This window comes from Microtus ochrogaster, linkage group LG8 (assembly GCF_000317375.1).
Source record: "Microtus ochrogaster isolate Prairie Vole_2 linkage group LG8, MicOch1.0, whole genome shotgun sequence".
Taxonomy (NCBI): domain Eukaryota; kingdom Metazoa; phylum Chordata; class Mammalia; order Rodentia; family Cricetidae; genus Microtus; species Microtus ochrogaster.
The window spans coordinates 44,622-69,547 of record NC_022033.1 but is presented as its reverse complement, the minus strand read 5'-3'; the positions used below and the strand labels follow the sequence as shown (position 1 = coordinate 69,547).

The 24,926-nt window shown below is 39.4% G+C and overlaps 1 protein-coding gene across 6 annotated transcripts; it reads left to right on the top strand.

The window, feature by feature from the left end:
- Window positions 1–5,790: 5,790 nt before the first annotated feature.
- On the top strand, window positions 5,791–24,175 carry Pcmtd2 (protein-L-isoaspartate (D-aspartate) O-methyltransferase domain containing 2). Of its 6 annotated transcripts, none has more exons than XM_013352186.2 (7): window positions 5,792–5,918; window positions 10,661–10,991; window positions 12,523–12,625; window positions 13,991–14,162; window positions 18,275–18,398; window positions 21,571–21,993; window positions 22,380–24,175. In XM_013352186.2, exons 2-6 carry the CDS (start codon window positions 10,685–10,687, stop codon window positions 21,942–21,944), a joined length of 1,080 nt encoding a protein of 359 aa, XP_013207640.1. In that variant the 5' UTR covers window positions 5,792–5,918; window positions 10,661–10,684; the 3' UTR covers window positions 21,945–21,993; window positions 22,380–24,175. The 6 variants fall into 6 exon arrangements, with proteins under 6 accessions (XP_026642858.1, XP_013207641.1, XP_013207640.1 ...); XM_005362655.3 differs by adding an exon at window positions 9,511–9,630 and having other exon boundaries at window positions 5,812–5,918; window positions 21,571–24,175; XM_026787057.1 differs by having other exon boundaries at window positions 5,791–5,918; window positions 21,552–24,175.
- The last annotated feature ends 751 nt before the right edge of the window (window positions 24,176–24,926 follow it).

Here is a 24,926-nt window from a genome sequence, read left to right as displayed (position 1 = left end):
CTTCCGCCCAGTATTCTGCTCCTCCCACTTACGTTCTAACCTATCAGGTCAAGCAGCTTCTTTATTAAATCAACCAATGACCTTCCTCCATCATGGCTGTAGTTGTAGCCCTGCAAACCATTGCAGGTCTCAAAGGATATACCCAGAACCCACAAAGTTGGAGCATGTAGTACAACTTCACTCCCTATGAAGTCACTCCAGAACACCCATTAACATCAAGATAAGAGGCTTTACAGTGGCAGTGGAGTGGGGCATGGGTAGCCTTGCTTTCTTCACAATAGTGCCAGGGAGAAAAGACTGAGCAGGATAGTGTTACCACATTTCCAGCACCTGCAAATGAGTGTGCCTCATTGTACCTACTCATGCCTGCCCTAAGAGTATCTTCTGTCAATTGGACACATTATTACTTGTTTCTTTAATACCCTGCCAAATATGTTTTCCTTATCTTTAACTCTATCATATCTCTATAGAAGTTCAAACAGAGGCCGGGCGGTGGTGGCGCACACCTTTAATCCCAGCACTCGGGAGGCAGAGGCAGGCGGATCTCTGTGAGTTCGAGACCAGCCAGCCTGGTCTACAGAGCTAGTTCCAGGACAGGCTTCAAAGCCACAGAGAAACCCTGTCTCGAAAAACCAAAAAAAAAAAAAAAAAAGAAGAAGAAGTTCAAACAGAAGAAGGCAATGTGATAATGTTTAGGACTGAAAATGGTGAGGAGAGAAAAGACCAAGCAGAAGTGCTGGAAAGTTCCATGTGGGACCCTCAGCCCCACTGCTTTGGAATCCTTGACCTCCCTCAGCCCTGAAAAGAATGGAGAGAACTATAGATTGAGTCTGAACGGAGTCATTTTACCTGCACAGGCCCCTGCCATCTCTCAACTACTTGTGATACAGGCAGTGAGATTGTCCCATTTACAGATGGGGAAATTGTGGCTCAGTAAACTTCTCTGAGTTGTATAGAGACTGGTTGTGTTGACAAGATTTGCCAGTAGGCTTTCACTCTGGGCCTGGTGCCTTAGATGACATGCAGTAATGGACACTAGAGATCATTTATTAAGAGAAGGGATGCTGCCCAATCAGCTGGATCTTCACAGGGTCATCAAACAAAGTTGGTGTCCAAGAGGCCAGAGAAAAGGGGCTTGCAATGGATCCCAGGTTAATAGAAGAAGACATAGCGCTTACAGGTGACTTTCTCTAGTCTCAGGAAATCTATGCACTTTCTAGATAACCTTCAGGTGCTGAAGGAGTGGACAGGCCGATTCCATTGTTTTTTGGGTCCAAAGCAGATTACCGTTATAGGCAGATAACACACAGCACTAAGTGAATGGAGGGAGAGAAAGCTTAAGGAACTTCAGTACTAGCCTTAAGTCACTGGAAATATCTGCATGAGTGCTGGGACAAGGATTGGGAAAATGCACATGGTGGCTCATCACACAAATGCTATCCCTGGACTGCTTGTGCAGAGCCAATTTGGAGTTGGTCTCTCAAGACCTGGCAGATACCCAGGTATCTCTTCCTGTGCTTGGGCACCTCTGCCTTTCACAGTCAGTGGCTGCAGGTCACTCACCATATCTGACTTAGAAAGAACATGCCCAGCTTGTTTTTACTGTCTCTGCACTTACCATCTATGCTTGACTAGAGTACACTTGGTTTTTAATGATACCAGGTATCTGTGACTACAGCTGTCACGTGGGCTTGGAACCACCCCACAAGGCTCTCCTATTTATACCCAAAGACCTGGCTGATACCCATAGGTGTCCACTGTGGGAGTCATATATTGCTAACACTTCTCCTAACTTTTCTGGGGCTAACATCAGCTACTGTTTCCATCAGAGCTTTTTACTTCCAGGGAACCCCCTCTTAAGTTTCTCTCTTGAGTTCATAAGAGAAAATGAGGAGTGAATACTGGCAGAGGCTGGTTCAGGAGAAGCAGAATCTTGAGCTGACAGTATTAGTAATGCCAGAAACCTTGGGTTCCACCTCCTAAAAGTGTCCCTCCTCAGGCTAGTTCCACCCAGGAGTTTTTGTAGATGGCGTTTGTAAGGGCCCCATGTCAGCAGGGTTTCAGGTATGAACATATAGTCCTTATATAGGCCCAGCCATGACGACACCAAACTGATACTTTCAGACATTTCCCAGGGCCCATGTAAGACTAATTATTAGAAAAAAATTAGTTTTAGGATGAAAAATTATTTTGAAGTCCTTCCTTTCACAACCATTCCACACATATATTTCTAGATATACATCTTCATGTAGTAGCTGTGTAGTGAACAGCAGAGAGACTTTGGTACCTGTCTGAAGACTCTTCATTTCATTTAAAGAAACAAAACAAAACAAAACAAAACAAAAACCCAGGAAGAAATTCCTTCCGTCTTCCCTCCAATTCAGCTGTACAATGGTGACACCTTGTGGCAGATTTTGTATCTTGTCATATTTCTGGTCCCAGCTTTGACTCTCCCTAGTAAGATTCTTAGCATTCTGCTACCCATTTCCAGGGTGGCACCGATAAAGCCAAGCAACATTTGATGCGTGTGGGTAAGCATCCAGAGGACAAAACACTAAGCCTAATGCAAAAGCACTCAGAAGAGACATCAGAAGGGTAGGTAGGGAAGAGGCTGAGGACAGAGGGGTTGCCACAGGGATAAGACTTTAGGCAGTATGAGACATATCACCTATTGGGTTTCCTGTAGTCAGCACCAAAACTGCCTCCTCATTACCAAGTACTGAGAAGGGCAAAACCATACAGATACTGACTGATGTTCAGATACAGAACACCTCAATAGCAGGGTTTCTGGTTGTGAAATTCCCATTGGACCAAAACCGTTAACCAATATTGTAATTGCTAAACCAATACTTGACCATTATAAAAACAACCACAACAGAGATAAATAAGTAAGAGGTAGTATCCCTAGCTAGTTCTGAGTTGCAAGAAAAAAACTGTCTGTCAGGTTTAACCCTGAGGTTCCTATATCTGTCCTTCTTTTGTGTACTTCTTTGGTTTCATCTGGATCAGTGGGTTTCATGCTTGAAAAAAAACTTCATTTCATATTTTATAGATCTTCTATGAGTTCTTTTTATGTCTTTTAATGAGTTTTCTATTCTAACAAGTATATATTTATATATTATGAGATTTTAGATGTTTAGAAATTTTCTAATTAAAAAGCAATAAATTTCAAATTTGAGAGTTTTATATTTATAGATAATTTAAGCAGAAAATAGTTCCATGGACCCCCCACCTTCTGTACAGATTCTTTTGATCTTAATAGCTTACATTATTATACAATGTTAAAATTGATATCAATATATATTACTATGGACTAAAGCTTATAGTTTGCCCTCAGTTTCACTCTTGAGACTGAACATTATGTGTTTTTTGTGGTTCTGGGGCCTTGATTAAGTTAGGTAAGTACTTGCTCTACCACTGAGAAGCATCCATAATCTCCTGGGTTTTGACAAATGCTAATTACATGTTCCTACTATTACAATATAATACAGCATCATTCACAGTCCTAAAAGTCTTTCATGCTCTACCTTGTCCCTTGCAATCACTGAACTTTGTAGTATTTCTACAATTTTTACTTTTTCACAGTGTCATATCATTGGGATCCTATAATACATAAGATAGATTTTCCATAAGGTTTTCTTTCATTTAGAAGTAAGTACTTGGGAGTTGGACATATAGCTCAGTTTATAAAGTGGCTGCCATGTAAACATGAGGACCTCAGGTCAGATTTCCCAGCATTCACATAGAAAGTTTGGCATGATACAGAGCTGGGAATCAGAGGCAGGAGGATCCCTGGGGCTTGCTAGGTTATGCTCCACATTTAGGGGGAAATACTTGTCTCAAAAAATAAGGAAGAGAGAAATAAAATAAAACATTAGACATTGACCTCTTGTCTCTACATGTATGTAGACATATGCTCATGTGTACCTATTTACATATATGTGGACACACACAAACACATATACATGAAAACACCACACACACACACACACACATACACATGCACTAAATTTAAAAAAAGTGAAAAAAAATATTTGATTACTTCCAACATTTGGGGATTATACATGAGGCTGTTATACTTCCTATATGTTGTTTTTTGTGTACAGTGGTAAGTATCTAGGAACTTAAATGCTGATTTTTTAAAAGTCTTACGTAGCCTTGAATAGTCTTATATAGTTCTAGCTAGTCTTCAACTTATTACATAGCCAAAGTATGACCTTGAACTCCTGATCCTCCTTTCTCTACCACCAAGTGCTGGAATTACAGTTGTGTACCATCACATAAGACTTTGTTTAGTTCAGTAAGAAACTGTCAAAGTATTCTCCAAAGTTGCTTTATTATTGTTCATTCCCACCAGCAATAAAGGAGATGTGCTGTTGCTCTATGTCTTTGCCAGCAGCTGGTGAATTTTTTATAAAGTTTGGCTTTTCTAATAGGCACGTATTGATATCACATTATTTTATAAGCCTGCAATTACAGAATTACACATGATGTTGAGGATCTATTCATAATACTCATTTGTCATCTGTATATTTTCTTTGCTGTTCATAGTTTTTACCTATTTCTATTTGTGCTGTTTGTTTTCTTATTGTTGATTTTTAAGCATTCTTTAAAATCCTTTATCAGAGATTTGTTTTGAGACAATTGTTTTCAGTCTGTGTCTTATCTTCTTATTCCCTTAACAGTATATTTTACATAGAAATGATGCCAGTTATTAAAATATTTACTTTTAAGTGTGTGTGTATGTGTGTGCACACCTGACTGCAGGTGATGGCAGAGGCCAGATGCATTAGATCCCTATTGAGGTGGTGTTACAAGCTGACTTGGGTGCTGGGAGCCAAAGTAGGGTGAGAGCTGTCTCTGTTAGCTTTATATGTGGATGTGTAATAATTCCACCATCTTTTGTTGAAAAGACCATTCTTCCTCCATTGAATTGTGTTTGTTCTTTTATCAAGGGTGAGTTTACTAGATTTGTGTGGGTCTATCCTGGGCTTTGTATTTGATACCATTAATTTACTTGTGCCCCATATGGCATTTGATTACTGTAATTTTAATAGTAAGTCATGAAACCAGACGATGTCTGGTCTATGCTTTTGTTCTTTTTCCTCATTATTGTGTTATCTATTTTGGAACTTTTGTCTTTCTACACAAACTTAAAAAAAATAGTATAATCATTTATTTTTATTCGTAACACAACCCATGGCAGATTGAGTGACTCTCTTACAGATGCTGACTTAAAAATCCATGCTCCTTCTGTCTTGACGCCACTTTCTTCAACATGTGCCCTCCAAGCTGTGCGGAGGAGGTGTGCAATCATGATGATACAGAACAGGTTTCTGCTTCTCACTCAAAACTGGAAGAACAAGACTCAGAACAATCTTGACAGGTAGCCTTCAAGGGTCACTTTGTTTCTCTGAAGTGGTGAGGAGAACTGCTCAAGGATTGCAAAGTGCAAGTGTGCAGGTGGCCGCCTGGCTCAGCGGTCTGGCAGCAGCAGGGCCGACAGTCATTTGTGTTGTAATGCCTGCAGACGTGGGCACCCAATCTATCACTGTTTCTTTACTCCGGCCTTTTCTGCTGTGGGGGAGGTGTCCAGACAAAAGACTTTCCCCACCGCCAACACGCCTGCATCCCCTCATATCACTAGGCCAGGGACCTACAATGAGACTACCTAGTAGCCACTGACTCAGGGACCCACTAAGGAATTCAAACCAGGGAGTGAGAAAAAGACGGGTTCTGGGGCAGAGCTGTTACCCCTTTAAGAGCTCCTCCAACTGCACATGCTCAGTTCCACTATAGGGCGCGCAGGCGCAGAGGCAGCAGCGGATGTTTACAGCGGCCGAGGTTGGTGAGAAAGCGAACGAAGCGTCCAAAGAACTGCTGTCGGAGTCTAAACCCGAGAGCCGCTAAGCGCCGAGGTAGAGCTGTTGCTGCCCCTCGGCCCTTCCCTCTGTACTAGTTCTCCACCTCCGGTTACCGGTTCACTAGCGTCTGCGCCTCTTAGCATCTTCTGAGTTTCTAACCCCAGCGCCTGCCTGCCCGCCCCCCCATCTCCCTCCCAGCACCCCCCCCCACACCAAATCGTCCTCCAGCACCTCCCCTCCAGCGTATTCCCCCTCCCCCCACTGCCTGTTGCTAACTCTAGGATATGTTTGCTCTAGATCTACAGCTTATTTCTGATTAAGTAGAAAACGTTTGCAATTAGCTCAAGGGCAAGTCGGGCATTGCCAAGGTTTGAAACAAATTCCACCTTGAATGGTTATTTGAAAGAAGGCAGAGTGTCCTGCAAAGGAGAAAAGAATGGACCCGACTGGGGAAAGGTCTAAAATAGCTGGAGAAAATTTGCAGGGGCCTGGTTCCTTTGTTTGGTTTTTATTAGGCCTGTGCCTCAGTCACCAACTCAGTCATCTGCCTGCACTGTTCTCTGTTCTCATTAGCGAAGACATGACTAAAGTAGGCTCCATTCCGGTGTTTGTAGGCTGTCTTTCTAGAACGAGGTGTTTAAAGAGGCGCAGCACTGATTGTAGGTAGAGAGAATTGAAGTGGTGGGGTTTGGCCTCTCCCTTGGCCCTGGCTTTTCTCCATCCTTCACTGAGACCTTGCTGGTAGTGCCAAGGCTTTTTTATGCATAATACAGTAGGAATTGTCCCCAGTCTATTCAAGCTTTCCTTCAGAATCAGACAGCAAATCGTATGCACTTAATGCATACCCTCCAAGAGTTCTGGGTTTCAAGGTAAGAAGCCTCAGTTATTCCCATCATTCTCCTGGCAGGGTGACGGTTTGGGACTCATTTGCTCAGAAAGATAGCCCCTTAAGAAGTGACATCCTGCTAGGTGGTGGTGGTGCACGCCTTTAATCTTAGTACTGGGGCGGGGGTGGGGGATGGGGGGGATGCAGCAGTGGCACAGAGTTAGGTGGATCTCTGTGAGTTTGAGGCCAGCCTGGTCTACAGAGCAAGTTCCAGGACAGCCAAAGCTACACTGAGAAACCCTGTCTTGAAAAACAAAACAAAAAACAAAAACAAGCAAAAGAAGTGACACAGAACCCCCTGAGTCCACCTTCTCTTGTATTGTGACTATCCATTTTGAATCCTTCTGTGCTGCTGCTGCTCAGTGTTTCCCTGTTTTTCTGTTCTGTTGGCCTGCGCTAATCGCTTCTGAGTAAGAAGCATTACAGCAAGTCGTAAAGTATGTAGTGTAGTGAGGGAAGGACAGCCTCCTAAAAATGATTCTTCACCTTCAATGTATTGCATTCTGTTGCAACAATACTATTTGGTTTGGTGAGGATGTGTCAAAGTTGTTTTTGTTTTTTTGAAATTGATGCTTCCATGCAAAGCAACTTTAGATTGTCAGACAAAGATAATATTAAGTATCAGACATCAGACTCAATCATTGTTTACCTGCTCCCCAACAATAGCGACAGATAGGGCTACCTTGGTGTTCTGTGTAGTCTAGAAATTATCTGATCTGGAACATGGTCTACAATAGCTCCAGCCAGCTTTCTGTTTTAAATGAGTAAATTTAATAAGTATATAGCAAGCAAAAGTAAGAGAAGTAGTGAGTAGTGATAGCAGTAGAAGATAAATAGCAAAACATCATCAGATTTAGTACTCACATTTAATAGAGATGACTCGAGTAGCCATTGAGGGAACAAACAAAAGATAATGACAGAAATCATCTGGAAAAGTCCTAATTGAAGCAGCCATTTGGAATTCTTGATTGAGAGACCCAGGTGAGGCTTTCCAGTTGTTTTTTTTTTGTTGTTGTTGTTTGTTTGTTTTTTTGTTTTTTAAAGAATAGCAAGAAGCAGATGACTGGAGAAGTTGAAGCGGTCATCTGGATTCTCAAGCCAACTTTCGCTCCGTGGGAGAGGTTTCCATGGCTGAATTTCTGGCTTCCTGTTCCTACTGAGGCGTTTTTATACCATCTGATAAACGATAGTCTTGGAAATGGTTAGCGTTTTAGTCATTATCAAGGACACAGTATTTTATTCCTGGGCTGTTTTGCTCTTTCTTTCCTCCATTCATAGAATTAGGTGCCCACCCAGCCCTAGAAAAAGGTATTTTGGAGAACATTTGGAGACCACTGGAAACAAATATGCTAGAGTTGGTACAAGAGAGGCCTTGCTTTCATCATCCATTTTGAACAAGCTTAAACAGCACAGAACAGTTTACCAGTAAAATGCACATTATACTTGATTATGAAAATATTAACAAGAAATTAACAAAGAATGTTGTTCTCTTGTGAGTCTTTAACATCTGTACCCTTGATATGCACAAAACAAAAGCCTTTGGCTAAACAGTGCTGGGTTTCACCACACTCCTCTTGCAGTCTGTGACTGAGCAGCAGTAACTAAGACCAGCTAGCTTACTCCACCTTTAGATGTTTAGTGTAGTGCTGACTGGATGGTGGTAACTGTTAGAAAGATGGCTGCTATTCTTACAGAAATTGTTTGTTTATTTTGTTTGTTTGTTTTTTGTTTTTTTGAGACAGTTTCTCTGTAACTTTGGAGTCTGTCCTAAAATTCACTCTGTAGACCAGACTGGTTTCTGCCTCCCAAGTGCTGGGATTAAAGGCATGCACCACCACCGCCTGGCGAAATTCTGTTCTTTTAATATGGAATAAGCTTTCATGTGAGGAAAAGTTCAGTAAGATAAACATCTAGTACTAAATGAAACATATCTAACATGGTTTGTGGTACCTGCTAGAAACTGTTAAATATTGGAACTGTGGCAGAGTAACATATTCAGGGTGAAGAGGATGGCTTTCTTGATTCAGTAGCTATGTGGTTTTTAAAGGTTCTTTCCTAGATTGGCTTGTAAGCATATGAATACGTTACTCTATTTTCAACTAGTGTCCCAATTTTAAGGTGACCCTGTTAGATTGATAGTGTAGCAGTAGAACTAAGTGACTTATCCAAGATTAAGCCCAGCCGTATTAGCATTAAGGACTAGTTACAGCTGGGGGAAAGAGCTCCGAATCTACTTTAGAAGTAGATGAAATTTCAATAGTTGAATCATGATTTGAAAAATATTATTTGTCTTGATTATGAAAATGGACTATTTTGTCATAAAATAGAAACAAATATGTATCAAGACATAGTTTTTCACCTGTTTTAAGATGTCAGAGTGGTATCTTCATTTCTAGGCTTAGTTTTCCAGGCAGCGCTGTTACCATTTGTGCACATGGATGTGTATAGTGGTTGTCTCTAGTGTTCCAGAAAGAAGACTGAGAGGGGAGGGGAACCATAGTAGTTTTGTTGTTATTGAGGTTCTTCTTTTTTTTTTTATTTTCCTTTTTCTTTTTCTAGACAGGGCTTCTTTGTGTAGCCTTGGCTGTCCTGGAACTCACTCTGTAGATCAGACTGGCCTCAGACTCACAGAGCTCCTCCTGTCTCTGCCTCTTGAGTGATGTGACTAAAGGCATGTGCCACCACCTGGTCTGAGACAGGTTCTTGTGTAGTCCATGCTGGCCTGGAACTCACTAAAGATGACCTTGAACTCCTGAACAGGAGGCTGTTTTGATTCAGAAAGTCTACAGATCTTCTTGTGACTCCATAGTCTTCAGCAGTTTATACCAGCATCACCACCTTGTAAGAAATAAAGTCATTAGTTTGGAAAAGTCACCCAAGGTCAGTATAAAACTGGGGAGGATATTATTTTTCTACGAAGAAAAAGACTTCTTCGGGTTAAAAAATATTCTCTGTGTACTTACCAGGGCATATTGTATATTAGTAATTGGACCTAAAAGGAGTGCTTTCTTCAGCAAGACACTGTGGGAAAAGATAAGATGTATATTTCTTAGAGGCTAGGGGAAGCTGTGTTAGGGATGTAGGACACATAGTGCTGGCAGGGACAACTTCTCTGCTAAACGTTAGCCTTGAAACTGATTTTATGTTTGTTACAATTAGATATTTGTCACAGTGTGTTCTATTTGGGAAGAAAGTTTTGTGGATATTTTTACCTACAGTTTAAACATCAGAGTAACCAAGTCAGATTGGATGGATTGCTTGTTATGGATGAGTTTGTGTGTACGTTGAGATGTAATGCCCTAGTTAACATTGGGATACCATTAAATTTGAATTTCAGGATGGCTCAAAGGGTAAAGGTACCGTAGGATCCCTAGAGATCACTCCTGCAAATTGTTCTCTGACCTCCACTTGTGTTTTGTGGTGCAATAGACTACTATACATATCCTCCAAATAATAAATGTAAATTTTTTTTTAAAAATCGAGTCAGTCAAACATCAAATGGCTTATTTGCTGTTGACTTAACTTTCTAGTGGTACTAGGATTTTTTTTTCCTAATTAAAAAAATTATGGTGTGTGTGGGCTCACACATGCCATTGTGTGGATGAGGAGATCAGAGGACAACCCAGTGGTGTTGGATTCTTTCCTCTCATCTTCATGTAGGTTCTGGGGAATGCACTAATGTTATTGGCTCTGTGTCAAGTACTTTACCCACTGAACCATTCCTTTGGCCCTGTAATCCCCGCTCCCAATACCAGCATCCTTGGAGGGTGGAGCAGTTATTGACAAAAGATACTTCTGTCTTTATTACATTCATATTTATTATTATATTCGTGAAAATAACATGTGTTTAGAGGTTTTATTGTTTTGCTCTTGACTTTAATGTAAATAGTTATTAATGTTTTAATTGTAGTCTTGCTTGATTGTAATCTTGAACATGGGCGGTGCTGTGAGTGCTGGTGAGGACAACGATGAGCTCATTGACAATTTGAAGGAAGCCCAGTACATCCGGACAGACTTAGTAGAGCAGGCTTTCCGAGCTATCGATCGAGCAGATTATTACCTTGAAGAATTTAAAGAAAATGCATACAAAGACTTGGCATGGAAGCATGGAAACATTCATCTCTCAGCCCCTTGCATCTACTCAGAGGTGATGGAGGCTCTGGATCTGCAACCTGGGCTCTCATTTCTCAATTTGGGCAGTGGTACTGGCTACCTCAGCTCCATGGTGGGCCTCATTCTAGGTGAGTGTGGATACAGAGCTTGAGTCCTCTCTGCGTTAGAACAATGTCTATCGTTTGAGATAGAAAATGTAGTGGGCTGGTTGCATCCCCTGGTGAAGACCATGAACCTCCTATCAGTTGCCTGAAGCTTAGCTACAGGTGGTGGATGACTGATGAGTTGTAAGTGGGGGGTTTCCATTTCTTTGTCCCCTCTTACCTGTGCTGCTGCATTCTGTTATGAATGATGGAAAACAGCAAAAGTGTATAAATCTTGACTTTATGTGATTTCTTAATTTAATCTAATCATTCTTTTGCTCTTTTTTCCACTGTCATTAAAATCCTTTGGTAGTTGAAGTTCATTGTAGCTGTTTCTGTTTTGTTGTTTGCTACTAAAGGAGTAATAAGTTTATGTATTTTTAAGGCATTTTCAGAGATGGAAGGGATTTCTTAGGTTATCATGTTTGGAGTCATTTAGGCTGTATTCTCTACAAGTTGTAGAATGTATGTATGAATATGGCCATTTTTGATATTATTATCAGGATTATCAACCAAAGAGCTATTGAGTTCCTGCCTTGTGTAAAATGTATATTGGGGCAAAGACTTTAGATGTTGCTTGTTTTTCTTCTCAATTGAAATGATTTTTAATCTTAATTTGTCTTTGATTGAGACGTGGTTTCCATGCTTTAAGAAAAGTACACAGGCCCAGATTATTTATCATTCCTCTGACTTGCTTGATTTTACCTGAAAAGTTTTACCTTGACTAAGGTAGTGGTTTTTGTTGGGGGGAATAGATAATAAAGCCACCTAGATTAGAAATGCTAATGAAAAGATCCTGGGGAGCTTAGGAGATGCTGTACAACCATGAGCACTTGAGTTTAAATCCCCAGAATACATAAAAAGCCAAGTGCAACAGTGTGTGCCTGTAATCTCAGTGCTGCAAAACAGAGATAGGCTCTAGGGGCTTCTTGGCCAGTCAGTTAAGCTGAGTGGGAATCTGTCTCAAACAGTAACTTTGGGAGTGGAAATACCTAATGTTGATCTCTGTGCTATGGACACTCGTGTGTGTGCGCACACACACACACACACACACACACGCACACACACACACGCACGCACACACAGAGTGCGCCTTAATGCCTGTGAAGAGAGTAAGTCTGGAGACACTGCCACTCGATACCGCCAGTAGTGATAATGAAAGTGCTGTGGGATATAGATAAAGCCTAATATAAGTTTTATTTGTAAATATAGATTTCTTCTTAAATTTTTCAGAAAAATTTCTTTTTCTCTTGCTTTTTTTTCAATTTGCAATTTTTTAAAAATTGTTCTTTTGATGTTTGAAAAGTCCAGGCATCAAAACAAATACTGTGTTAATGAATAGAAAGACTCCCTGAGTGATTTAGAGCCACAAATGTGCTGAGACCTTAAAACCTCGTGAATTTCTGTAATTATACATTACATAATTATCTGTGTTGTAATTAGTAAAGTACAGAAAAACAAATGAACAAGGGTTCTTTTCCTATTCTAAGAACTTTGTTATTCTCAATATTTTCAGGTCCTTTTGGTGTGAACCATGGGGTGGAGCTTCATTCAGATGTGACTGAGTATGCCAAGCAGAAACTGGATGTCTTCATCAGAACAAGTGATAGTTTTGACAAGTATGGTCAGATGCAACCCATTGGTTCAACTAAGGGCGGTAATGATAGATAGAAAAAGCCTGTTTAATATGCATTGATCAATAAACAAAGTATGATGAGATGATCCCAGGTTATATGTGTATTTACCCTAGTTACTGTACTATTTTAATATTCTCTAGTCTTAAGGGCTTTATGGTTTTTATTTTATTTTATTTCTTTGTTTTTTGAGAAAAAGTATCCTCACATAGCCCTGGCTATCTTGGAACTCACTATGTAGACCAGGCTTGCCTTAAATTTATATAAACCCACCTGCCTCTGTCTCTTGAGTTCTGGGATTAAAGGCATGCACCACCACACCTGGGCAGCTTTTTGTTTGTTTGTTTGTTTTATTTTTTTGATGCATGGTTTTCCTGTTTTACAGCTCTGACTACACTGGAAATCAGACCAGGCTGGCTTCGGATTTACAGAGATCCTCCTGCCTCTGCCTCCCAAGTGCTGGGATTAAAGATGTGGGCCACCATCTTCCAGCCAGCTTTGTGTTTTATAACTTATGACACTTACATTAACTTTACATCAGTATAGTAAGAGAAGAGAACAAAAACTATTCAGTTTTCATATTCCAGTATAGAAAACTTTTATCACCTAATGGTTTCTACAATAGAATAGTTACATTTGTTTTTGAACAGTTTATGTAAGTAGCTCTTGGTATTTAAAACATACACTAAATTTCTTAAAGAATGGGAGTTTCAGAGAATAAAAAGTGCTTTTTTTTGCTGGTAGTTGTGGACAGAGGCAGGCAGATCTTTATGAGTTTGAGCAAGTTGGTCTACATGTCAATTTCTAGGCTAGACAGTAGAGAGTGCCTGTCCAAAAAGAGAAAGTGCTCTTTAAAACTTCCTGTTGGGATTGGCAGAATGGCTCAGGGCAGATAAAGGAACTTGCTGCCCAGAGTGATGATCTGAATTTGATCTCTGGGAACCACCTGGTGAAAGGAGAACTGACTTCTACAAGTTGTCCTTTGAAGTTTTCATGCATGCATGCGGTACATGCATGCACACACACACACTGAAATAATCAAAATCTGGTAAAATCTCCAGTTGCTTGTCATGCAACTGAATGTGGTGTTGCACATTGTAAAAACAGTGAAAACTGATGGCTGGTGTTGCTTTATATTTAGATCATGTTGGAACATTCACTTTCATTTTATTTTGTTTGTAATTTCTAAGGATCTATTTATATAGTAATACAGCTTCTAGCTCCTGGATCCAGAAAGTGTTTCCTTGTCTGTGATTTTGTAATTAAAACATAACCTATGGTAAGCACAAGTTTGTTTTATGCACTTGTTGCAATGACACATACAGTTACAGAAAACTTCTTTCTTCGCAGATTTGACTTCTGTGAACCTTTGTTTGTAACTGGCAATTGCCTAGAGATTGCTCCAGATTGTTGTCAGTATGACCGTGTGTATTGTGGAGCAGGTGTGCAGAAAGAACACGAAGAGTACATGAAGAATCTTCTTAAAGTTGGAGGGATCCTTGTCATGCCCTTGGAAGAGAAGGTCAGGTTCTCTACACAGCTGATGTTGTGTATACTCTCCTTCACAGTCAGTTTATCTGTACTACTTTTGCAATAGCTTCTGCCGTTTTATTAACCGAGGGCAGGATGGATATGCCTAGGTCTTCCAAACCCTAGGTGCTATGTCTGAACCTTCCCTTACCTCCTTTTTCTCTTAGATTTGTTCTCTTTGTTCTTTTTTCCTTCTCACCACTAATTTTCTTCCTTCCCTCCTCTTCTTCCTTCTCTTCATCTTCATCCTAGCTCCCTTTGTTGTTTTTGTTGTCTTATAATTGTCTACTTGCTCAATACTTGATGGAAAGTATTTTACACATTTTTCCCTTTTCCAAAATTTTCTTGTATAGATTGTCTTGTAACTTACAATGCTTTACTTAAAAGAGGTCATGAATGTAATTTTAAGTCATTTAATTTTGAATCTATATCATTTTGGTATTTAAAAGTTGCATTTGGTTGATGCATGTCTTAGGTGTGTGTGTTTATGTATGGGTATTCACATGTGTGTGGCCACATATATCTGCCAGTGTGCAGTTCTGCATGTCATGTGCATGTGGAGGCCAGAGAATTGACATCTGGTATTTTCTTTGATTGCTTTCCACCTTATGTATGGAGGCAGGATTTCTCACTTGAAACCAGAGTTCACCAGTTTGCCTAATCTAGCTAGCCAGCTTGCTCTGTGGATTCCTTATCTCCACCTTCTGACTGTTGGGATTACAGGTGAACCACACCATCTGCCTTAATGTTTAATTGAGTGCTGAGGGTTGGAACTCTGCTTTACCAACTGAGGTATTTTCCTAGCTCAGTTTTCCTTCTTATTTTTTAATCTATTGGTTTTCTTTTTCATATTTTCTTTACAACTGATTTATTCAGGAGAGTAGGTTATTGGTCTCGTAGTGTTTTCCTACACTCTGGACTTTTCAGTCCATAGATGCATGTTCTTCTGTCCTTTGTATTTTCTACCTATTGGTAATTATATCTCGAGGCTCGGTAGAGTTTACCTTTGTCATATTTTGATGGAGGAGAACAAAAGAACATAATCCATGTATTAAAAATAGACATTTGCCCTCAGTATACAAAGGATTCATTCTGAGGTCACTTTCTTCCACTCATGATGACAAAATATGGAGATGCCTCAGATCCTTTTATAAAATCATGTCATGTGATAGTGGCATATGGCCTACACAATCCTCCTGTGTGCTTCAGAATTCCTCTAGATTACTTGTAATGTCTGATAGAGTATCAGTTGTAACATGGGGGGCCAGGCTGCTTGTTTGTTGGGGTTTTTGTCTTGCCCGGTACCCCACAACTGTTTAGCCCCAAAGAAAATCACACATAGGTCTCCATAAATTATAAGCTGATTGGCCCATTAGCTCTAGCCTCTTACTGGCTTACTCTCACATCTTGATTAACCCATTTTTCTGATCTATGTTAGCCATGTGGCTCAATACCTTTTTTCAGTGGGGCAGATTACATCCTGCTGCTTCGGTGGTCTAGGCAGGAGTGGGAGGAATCAATTTCCTCCTTCCCAGAATTCTCCTGTTCTCATTACATCATTTCTTCTTCCTGTCTGGTTTTCCCGCCTATATTTCCTGCCTGGCCAATCAACGTTTACTTATAACATGATTGACAGAATACAGACAATTCTCCCACACCAATCAGTACTATATAAATAGTTATTGTGTTGCTGGAATAATGACAAGCAGAAAATCTGTACATGTTCAGAAGTAGACAATTATTTCTGAATATTTTTAGTATATAATTGCTTGGATGTTAAAAACCTTGGATCTCAAGGATAAGTTCTACTTAAGTATGTAGGCACAAGCAGCTTCTCTGTTTACTCATCCTTGTAGAATGATAGTAGCCTGATCCATTGTTTCATTAAGAACTATAGAATAATACATTTAAATTCCTTCATTTTTTCTGTATTTAGGTGCTGGTTAACTTTGATAGAGAGAAAACTGCTTATTACTGATTTGGTCCCCCTGAAGTATACATTATGTAAGACATATAGGATAAATTTTGGTTCTTAATGTTTGCTTATTAGTTTTCTAAGTAATTTGCCTTTTTTTTTTTTATCAAAGGGAGGTGACTAATAAGGCTTTGTTTGTCTTTTAGTATCACTAATTTTGATTGAGATCATTTTAGCTCTAGTTAATTTGAAAAGGATGGGCATCCTCATACTATCTCCATCTGTTCATCTAGATTATGAAATACAGGCTTATAGTTTTATTTAAGGTCTTACATATCATTTATGTACTATGCTTAAATGTTTGATGTTCATTCTAGATAGAAACTATCCTTTAAAAAGAAAGTTTCTGGGTAGTTGGGTGGTGGCGGTGCATGTCTTTTATCAGGTGGAACTCTGAGTTGGAGGCCAGCCTGGTCTACAGAGCGAGTTCCAGGATAGCCAGGGCAATACAAAAAAACAAAAACAAAAACAAAAAACCCTCTGCTTAAACAAACAAACAAACAAACAAACAAACAAAACAAAAAAAGATTCTAGGTGATGAAGAGATGGCCCAACGGTTAAGAACATACTGTTCGCCGGGCGATGGTGGCGCACGCCTTTAATCCCAGCACTCGGGAGGCAGAGGCAAGCGGATCTCTGTGAGTTCGAAACCAGCCTGGTCTACAGAGCTAGTTCCAGGACAGGCTCAAAGCCGCAGAGAAATCCTGTCTCGAAAAACCAAAAAAAAAAAAAAAAAGAACATACTGTTCTTACAAAGGAACTGAGCTCATGAAGGTCTGTAACTCCAGCTTTAGGGATTCTGATGATCTGTACTGGACTCTGAGAGCACTGGCACTCATGCACAGACCTTTGCACATACACATACACGTTTTTTTAATCTTCAAAAATTTCTGAAAGAATGTTTTTGCTGTTATCCCTGAATATGATTAATCTTTAGATATTTCCCTATATATTGTGCTGCTTAATCCTTTTAGAGAGTCTTAATTGTGGATGATTTTCTGAGTTAGATGTTTTTAGAAAAGATAAGCATATAAACTTATAAGTTCTATGACTTACTTGGCTACTTACAGACTGTCCTAGTCATGTTAAACAAATGTGACTTTGTTGTTAAATTGGATTCTTAGGTACTAATTGTATAATATAAAGTGTTTTGATGATCTACATTGCTGTGTATCTGATAACATATCCCACTGCACCTCTGAAGTGCAGTTAGTGAGAGTAAGGACAATTGCTTAGGTATCCAGAATGACACATTTATGTTGAATAAAGTCACATCAACATGGTGGTAGTGTCTGGCCTCTCCTGCTCCCTTCCTGTTACAGGTGCAGATGGCTTGCACCTTAGATGTTTTGTGCCTCAGATGCCATTGTAGCTATATTCCTGAAAGCAGCACACTGAAAGCAGAGTCTGTACCTTTATAATCACACAGAAACTATATTAATTATAACACTCTTTGGCCAGTAGCTTAGGTGTATTCCTAGCTAGCTCTTACATCTTAAATTAACCCATTCCTATTCATCCATGTATTACCACGAGGCTGTAGCCTACCCGTAAGGTTCTTGTGTCTGTCTCCTATATGGTGTCTCCTTGACTCTGCCTACTCTCTTTCTATATCTCTGTTTGGATATCCTGCCTGGCTTTACTCTGCTAAGCCATTGGTCAAAACAGCTTTATTCATTATCCAGTAAAAGCAACACATACACATAAGGACATCCCATATCAGCACAGAATTCAGGATTTTTTATGGTTGAAATATTGTGGCTATTGTGCATCTTTGATTATTTTTACTGAGGACAGACCCTTCCCAGCTTATCCCCGATCACTCTTTTGAAGAATCCTAGAAAATTGTTTGGTAAGAATTTTTCTTCCTTATCTCATTCTCTTCTAGCCCTTTAACTTGCTTATCATTTGTATTTCTTGTAAACAGAAGGTAGGTTAAGGAGCTTGAGTATGTTCATGCTAAGCATTGCATAATAATATATTCCTGTTAGTTTTAATTCACATCACATTAGGTGTTATATAGACAGGCTATTTCATATTTAGATTTCATATATTGAAACAATTATACTTAAATGTAAGTTGTCTAGTAGCCAAATCCTTTGGATATTCTTGTTTTGTCTTTGAGATAGTTGACCAAGATAACACGCACAGGCCCCTCTGCTTGGGAAACAAAAAAGATTCTGGCTGTTTCCTTCGCCCCTCTGGTCCAACCCTGCCGTTCGGAGTCAGGACAACCCAGACTTGTTCAGCTACGTGAGTATAAGCATCTACCTGTCTTTTATGTCTGGTTAAAATCAGAATAGAAAAAAAGTACAAAAAAAAATCCCTTTGATATTAAAGAGTGTTAACCTCCCTTATTTCAGCCCACAAATTATACAAGATACTTTAGGCATTTAAAAAGTCTCTCTATTTAACCCATCTTAGATGATTTTAGTCTTCTTTTAAATCTATACAATGTTGTTACTGATCATGCATTTGAAAGTAGCAGATTCACAGAAGAGCTAATTTCTCACAGTACCTGTCTCATGTTGCTTTAAGCAATATGGATGAGGAGCCTGTTCTACTGTGCGACTGGGAAATTTGGGGTAGCCTCATATGCTCTAAACCTTTGTGTTTTTATTTCTAAGATGTAGACTCAGCATGGAGCTTAAATAGGGTGATAGTCATCCTGATGTTTTATATTTTAAACAGCTCTCACAGAAATAGGATTTCAAAGTTTTGAAGATTTAGGATTTCCAAGTGAAGACTATTCATCATGCTTTCTGATCACTTAAAACATTTAGAAAATGTGTGTGTGTGTGCAAGAAAGAGAGGGAGAAAAATATAATAGAAATGTGAATTATTATAGATTGAAAACAAATACATTGCCGGGCGATGGTGGCGCACGCCTTTAATCCCAGCACTCGGGAGGCAGAGGCAGGTGGAGCTCTGTGAGTTCGAGACCAGCCTGGTCTACAGAGCTAGTTCCAGGACAGGCTCCAAAGCACAGAGAAACCCTGTCTCGAAAAACCAAAAAAAAAAAAAAAAAGAAAAAAAAAAGAAAACAAATACATTTTGGTGAATTTTTTACAAAACATTTCAATTTGTAATAGTCATTTAACAAATTGTCCTACTTTGTGTGTCATGTGAAATTCAGTTAACAATTAACAGTGAAACATACCAAGGAGTTTATAAAGACTAGGGAAGGCATGTACAAGATGTTGTTATGTTGTGCTTGATTTTGAGGGTGAGAAGGAATTCCCTTAAGAGAGGAGGAGTAAAAAGAGAACCAGGGAAACTAAGGCAATAGAGACATATACTCTGTGGTGTTGTTGTGGGATGTGTTGGAAAAACTTGACTTATGTGTAGTTTGGGTTTTAGTTCATTGTATGGCTGTGGAGAGCCTCAGATGTTATTAAAGATGCTGCAATGCCATCATTTGGAGGGTGAATTTGTCAGAATAGTGCTCTGAAATTTTATTCTTTCAACAAATGTGGCCTATGATCTTCTGGCATAGTGGCTGGATTTGGTGGAAGACAAGGACTCATGAGAGCATTTGGAAGACTTTGAAGATCTGGTTAGAAATGAGTGTTTCTGTATGAGGACTTGTCAAGCCTGGATATGTGTTGCCTTCTCAAATGCTCACTGTGAATGTTTAGTGATAAACATTCATGTGATTTGGTTAGCATTAACCAAAGCTGGTTAGGGTATTTGCGGTTTCTGTCTTCCCAGATTTTCCTAGATCACTGATTTTTATGAGACCAAGGAATAGAGAAACCGTATAGCAAAGCCAGCCCACAATGATGCTGAACAACTTGTACATGCACTGCCTGGAGCATCCTCCTAAGTGGCCTGTATGCAGGTTGGAGGCAGGCATCAGGCAGGAAGTTGATGGGGTTTTCCCCATCAGGCAAGAGACAAAGATTGAGACTACACTAGCCTCAGCAGGAAGGGTTCAGGGATACATGACCTTTCTGAGGAGCAACAGGAGAGCACAAGGTATTGATATTATTGTCTGTGCTAAGTGTGGGGTAGAATTGTCTTGACTGGGACGAAATTTCAGCTTAGGGAAATGGTCTGTATTACTTAAAGTCATAGAATAGATATAAAACCAAGGATCATACTGAGAGAGAAGCGGAGTGGATACTGGAGCCTTTGGGGGTGTCATAAGGCCCAGGGAAGAGAAGTCATAGAGAAGGGATATGAACTGAACCAGCTATTCCTGGTAGTCCTTAGAGAAAGCTCAGTAGGCCAGAGTTGATGCTTGGGAGCCCAGTAGCCAGTGAGGGACTGTTTTTAGCATCTCGGGGAAACAGCTGAATTGCAGAGGTTCTAGAACTAGTCTTTCTTGAATTGAGTTAGTGAGATATACCACAGGTCATTTGTTGAGCTACATTGGAGGATGCGGGCAAGATACTGCAGAACCATCCCAAAGAGAGAGCACAGCCCCATGTTCTCAGGGACAGAGGAAAAGAGAGAAAGGTTGGTACCTCTGAAAGAGGGAGGAGGTATTGTTTGCTGTTAGAACCTGGTCTACAGACTTGCATTTCTGCAGGGCAGAGGATACTGGTGGTCTTTAGGCAGGGTTTATGATTTAGGTAGCAAATGCTGCAGATAACACGAGAGTCCTCTCTATAGGGTGGCATCTTCTTTGGTTTTGGTTTTTTTTTTTTTTTTTTTTTTTTTTTTTTGATTTTTTTAAACAGGGTTTCTCCGTAGCTTTTGATTCCTGTCCCTGGAACTAGCTCTGTAGACCAGGCTGGTCTCGAACTCACAGACATCTGCCTGCCTCTGCCTCCCGAGTGCTGGGATTAAAGGCGTGCGCCACCACTGCCCGGCTGGCATCTTGTTTGGAGAAGGTTATGTGCACTGGAGGGAAAAAGGGTTTTAGATTTTCTGTTTAATGTATTTAAACCCTTGGTCTCTAATTCCTTTTACTTTGAGAAAAACCCTTATTACCGCTCTGTGTTTATTGTTAGTTTAAAGTTGTGTTTGGTTTCCATTTTTTTCCCTTTGGTGTGATTTGGAAATTTTGTTTTTCCTTATAATGGTTTTAGATTTTCATTTGTCTACTTTAGCAGAAAAATAATATATAAATTACTATGAAACTATTAAAATAGATAAAAGGATGTTCGAAATATAGATTACTGTATTATTGAGTGGATGTTATCATGTCATTGGACAGAGTAAATTGAGTTATAAACTAGTCTGCAAGAACAAACCCTAAGGTTCCAAATTCTGCTGCTGACTGATGGATGGCTAGACAGTATTTCTTTCCTTTTCAGAGTTAAGAGTTAGTATATGTGGATATGTCTGAGAAACACGCATGCAGAGTAGACCACTAGTTCCTATTTTGTTAGAATGTTCCCCTTCTTTGAAGTTCTTCCAGCAAGTTAGGTGTGGGGTTGACCTTGCCCATGCCCATAGGCTCTACCCCTGTCCACAGCACCACTGGCTGTGCGCAGCCTGCAGGACCTGGCCAGGCTTGCTATCCGTGGCAGCATCAAGAGGGCTATGCGCCAGGAAGCCACCAGAGGAGGTGGACTGAAGAGCACACCTATGTTTAAAAGAAGGCGACTTCGTCGTCGGCGAATGGAGACCATTGTCTTTTTGGACAAAGAAGTCTTTGCCAGTCGAATTTCCAACCCCTCTGATGACACCAGCTGTGAGGATGCAGAGGAGGATCGGCGGGAAGTGGCAGAGAGGACCTTACGGGAGGCCAAGCCTGAGCCACCAGTAAACTTCCTTCGCCAGAGGGTATTGCGCCTCCCATTGCCCGACCCCCTGAAGTACTACCTGCTGTATTACAGGGAAAAGTGAGCTTGTGGGAGAGTGGGAACCAGGATACCCACAACAATCCGCTGGCCAGGTACACTTGTCTTTTCCCTTCATTGGTTCCTGACTATCCTCTAAAACTTTCATGCAATGGTGTGATTCATTTAAGCACAATCCAACAAGAAACTTCATTGAATTAATTATTTTCCTCAGTGGCGGGGGTGGGGTGGGGTGGGGTGTGCATCTTGTTGGCTTTGCTGTAATTTGAACTCACTGGGACCTGCATGATGTCTGCTCCTCATGCAGGCAAACTTATACATTGAGGCTGGAACTGAATTGTATTGGATCCTGTGTGAAGCAAGGCGCATGTTTGGAAAGGTGTGAGGGCATCTTTGGGTGTGACATACCACTATTCAGCTTGAATTTATGTCGTGATTCTATTGCTGGCACTGAGTTCATCTGACTTTTGTTGTTTTCTAGGTTGGGAAATGTTGGAAAGCCTCTCTTATTTTAATCAAATCTTATGTGAAATATCAACTTGAAATTTTTAAAAGGAAAAGAAAATGAGATGCAGGAGGAAGAGGAATAAAATATAAAACTGCCAGACGTCTTTCTGAAATTTCCAAAGGCTTCTAAGTAGTTGACCCTCTCTCCCTCATGCCCTCTGTTACTTGATAGGAACCACCATCAAGTAATCTCTTACAGGATAGTCTAAAAAGAAAACAAGTTTTTCTTACTTAAAAAAAAAAAATGTATGAGTGATAAGCTAGTCACTGAATTGCAAAGACCAGAACAGGTTTCTAAGGTATTTAAATGGGAATTTTCAGAGCAAGTAGAGAGACTGCAGGGTGTTACAGACAGCCCCCTCCCTGCATACTTCTTGACTTTAGTTTGCTATCTTTCTGTGATCATACTAGAGTATCAATTCATAGATTTTTATCTTTTATAATTCTGGAAAAAAAATTGTTAGTTTTGTAAATTTTCTTAAGAACAGATATATGTATTTTACTAGCTCCATTGCATTAGAGCAGTTTAACCCAGTGAGTTGTGAAATTTATTATCTCCAGGGTGTTGGTGTTGAGAACTATCAATTTTTTTTTTTTTTTAAAGCAACCTTTCTGGCTATCAGAGGGCAGGACTTGAAGTTACATTGCTGATTCCAAAAGCTGGCTCTTAAAAAAAAATCTTTTTTAACCCAAAGAAAAGAATAGTGTAAATTGTTAACAATAAACCCAAATTAGGGTGTTAATTTAGGATTTAAGTACTGAGATTTTATGATTTATTTTCAGGTTAGCCTCACATGACTTGCAGGGAGAGGTTTGATTTGTGATTTCTCCAGCTTAAATGGATATTTTGGATCTTTTTTCTTTTTCTTTTTTAAGTTGTTGAATCATTTTACCACACAGTATAGTCTGCATGTATAGTTGGTAAAACATATATTGCCCTATATTATAAATATAATGTACACTTACATTACTTTAAATATAAGCTATTTAAAGAAAGTTCATAGTTGTTTTTACCTGCCTTTTAACTCCAAGTCAGGCTTCTTTTCTTTCAGAGAGAAATGCATGCTCTAACTTGGCTTGCAAATGTTTGTAGTTTGCAGATCTTAGTTAATGTTAACTCTAATTGTTGGGTAGACTTTTGTTACTGGAATTTTGAACATAAATTTAAATAAATCTGTAAAGTCTGTATATTAGGTGACTTGACTGAATTTTTTCCTGTGATTGAATGTGGGCTGCATTTTGAAAAACCACATTTGCCTTTATGCTGGATTAAAAAATTATAATGCATGAGACATTTTCCTTTACATGTTAGACTTCTCTTAGCATTTTGTATTTATATTTTGTAGTTATGTTATCACTCTGCATTTTAAATCATAATTCAGTTGAATAGAGTTATAACATGTGAGAAATAGATTGGTCTTTATAAAATCAGGGAAGAATTGGAATTTCCTTGTGAGTAAACACACTTTGTTGCCAGAATTTAGTATAATGTACCGCATTCTTTTTTAGACTACTAAATCTTAATGTAATCAAATGTCTTCAGGATCTGTATTGTAAACAACATTGACAACTGCTTTTGTTTTAAGGAGTGGTTATTTTTAAACATGTGACTTCTGTTTTAATGTAAGAATCAAAGGTATACATAAAAATAGATTTGCCAATGTGCAACTTAAAGTCGAAAATCCAAGAACTTTAGAAACACTGTTTTTTTTTTTCAATGAGATGAAACACATGGGGAACTCAAGTGAATCAATAAAAAAGTAGTTAAGACATTTTATTCTCAGCATTGCTTCTGTGTTGAGTATGGAATTGGTTACATTTACGTCTTGCTAAAATTCCATTCTGTTGAGTGGGATTGCAGTTTGTATACGTTCCAAATGTCAGTTCCTTTTTTTTTTTTTACATTGTGTAATTATTCCACACCTGCAAACACCCTAGTGTTAGCATATCCAGCACATGTAGAAGTGAGTTTATCAGATGCCATCCCAAAGCTAGACTCAAATTGGCCATCAAAATCCATCACCCATCAGATTACCTTCAAAACAGTACATAATTCTAAGAGTCTGTAAACGAGCCTGTTTTCATTTAATTAACAATAAACAATATTAAGAACCTTTAAAATATCCAGACTGATGGAAAAATCAAGTTGACACTCTGACCACTCCATAATATTTAAAAATTTTAATGATTAATATGGATACTTTTTATATAGATACTTGTTATTTTTGCTTGATTCAGAGGAAATATTATTATTTATGTGGTGATTCTCTTAAAGCATCTCAGCAGGCTGATATCTGTCCACTCATCCAAAGAGATTTCTTCTTAACCCTGTTTTCACACTTCTACTGTTGGTCAAGAATCCTTGCATGAGATAATGATGGGTCTCCCACCTGACTGAGCTGCTTCTCAGTTCCTAGTAGCATAAAGAACAGGAAATGATATCACTAGTGGGAGAAGTCCAGCAGGCATTAGAGCTTTGTTCTGGACCCTGTCCTTACTGTCAAGTTAATGAACAGATCTA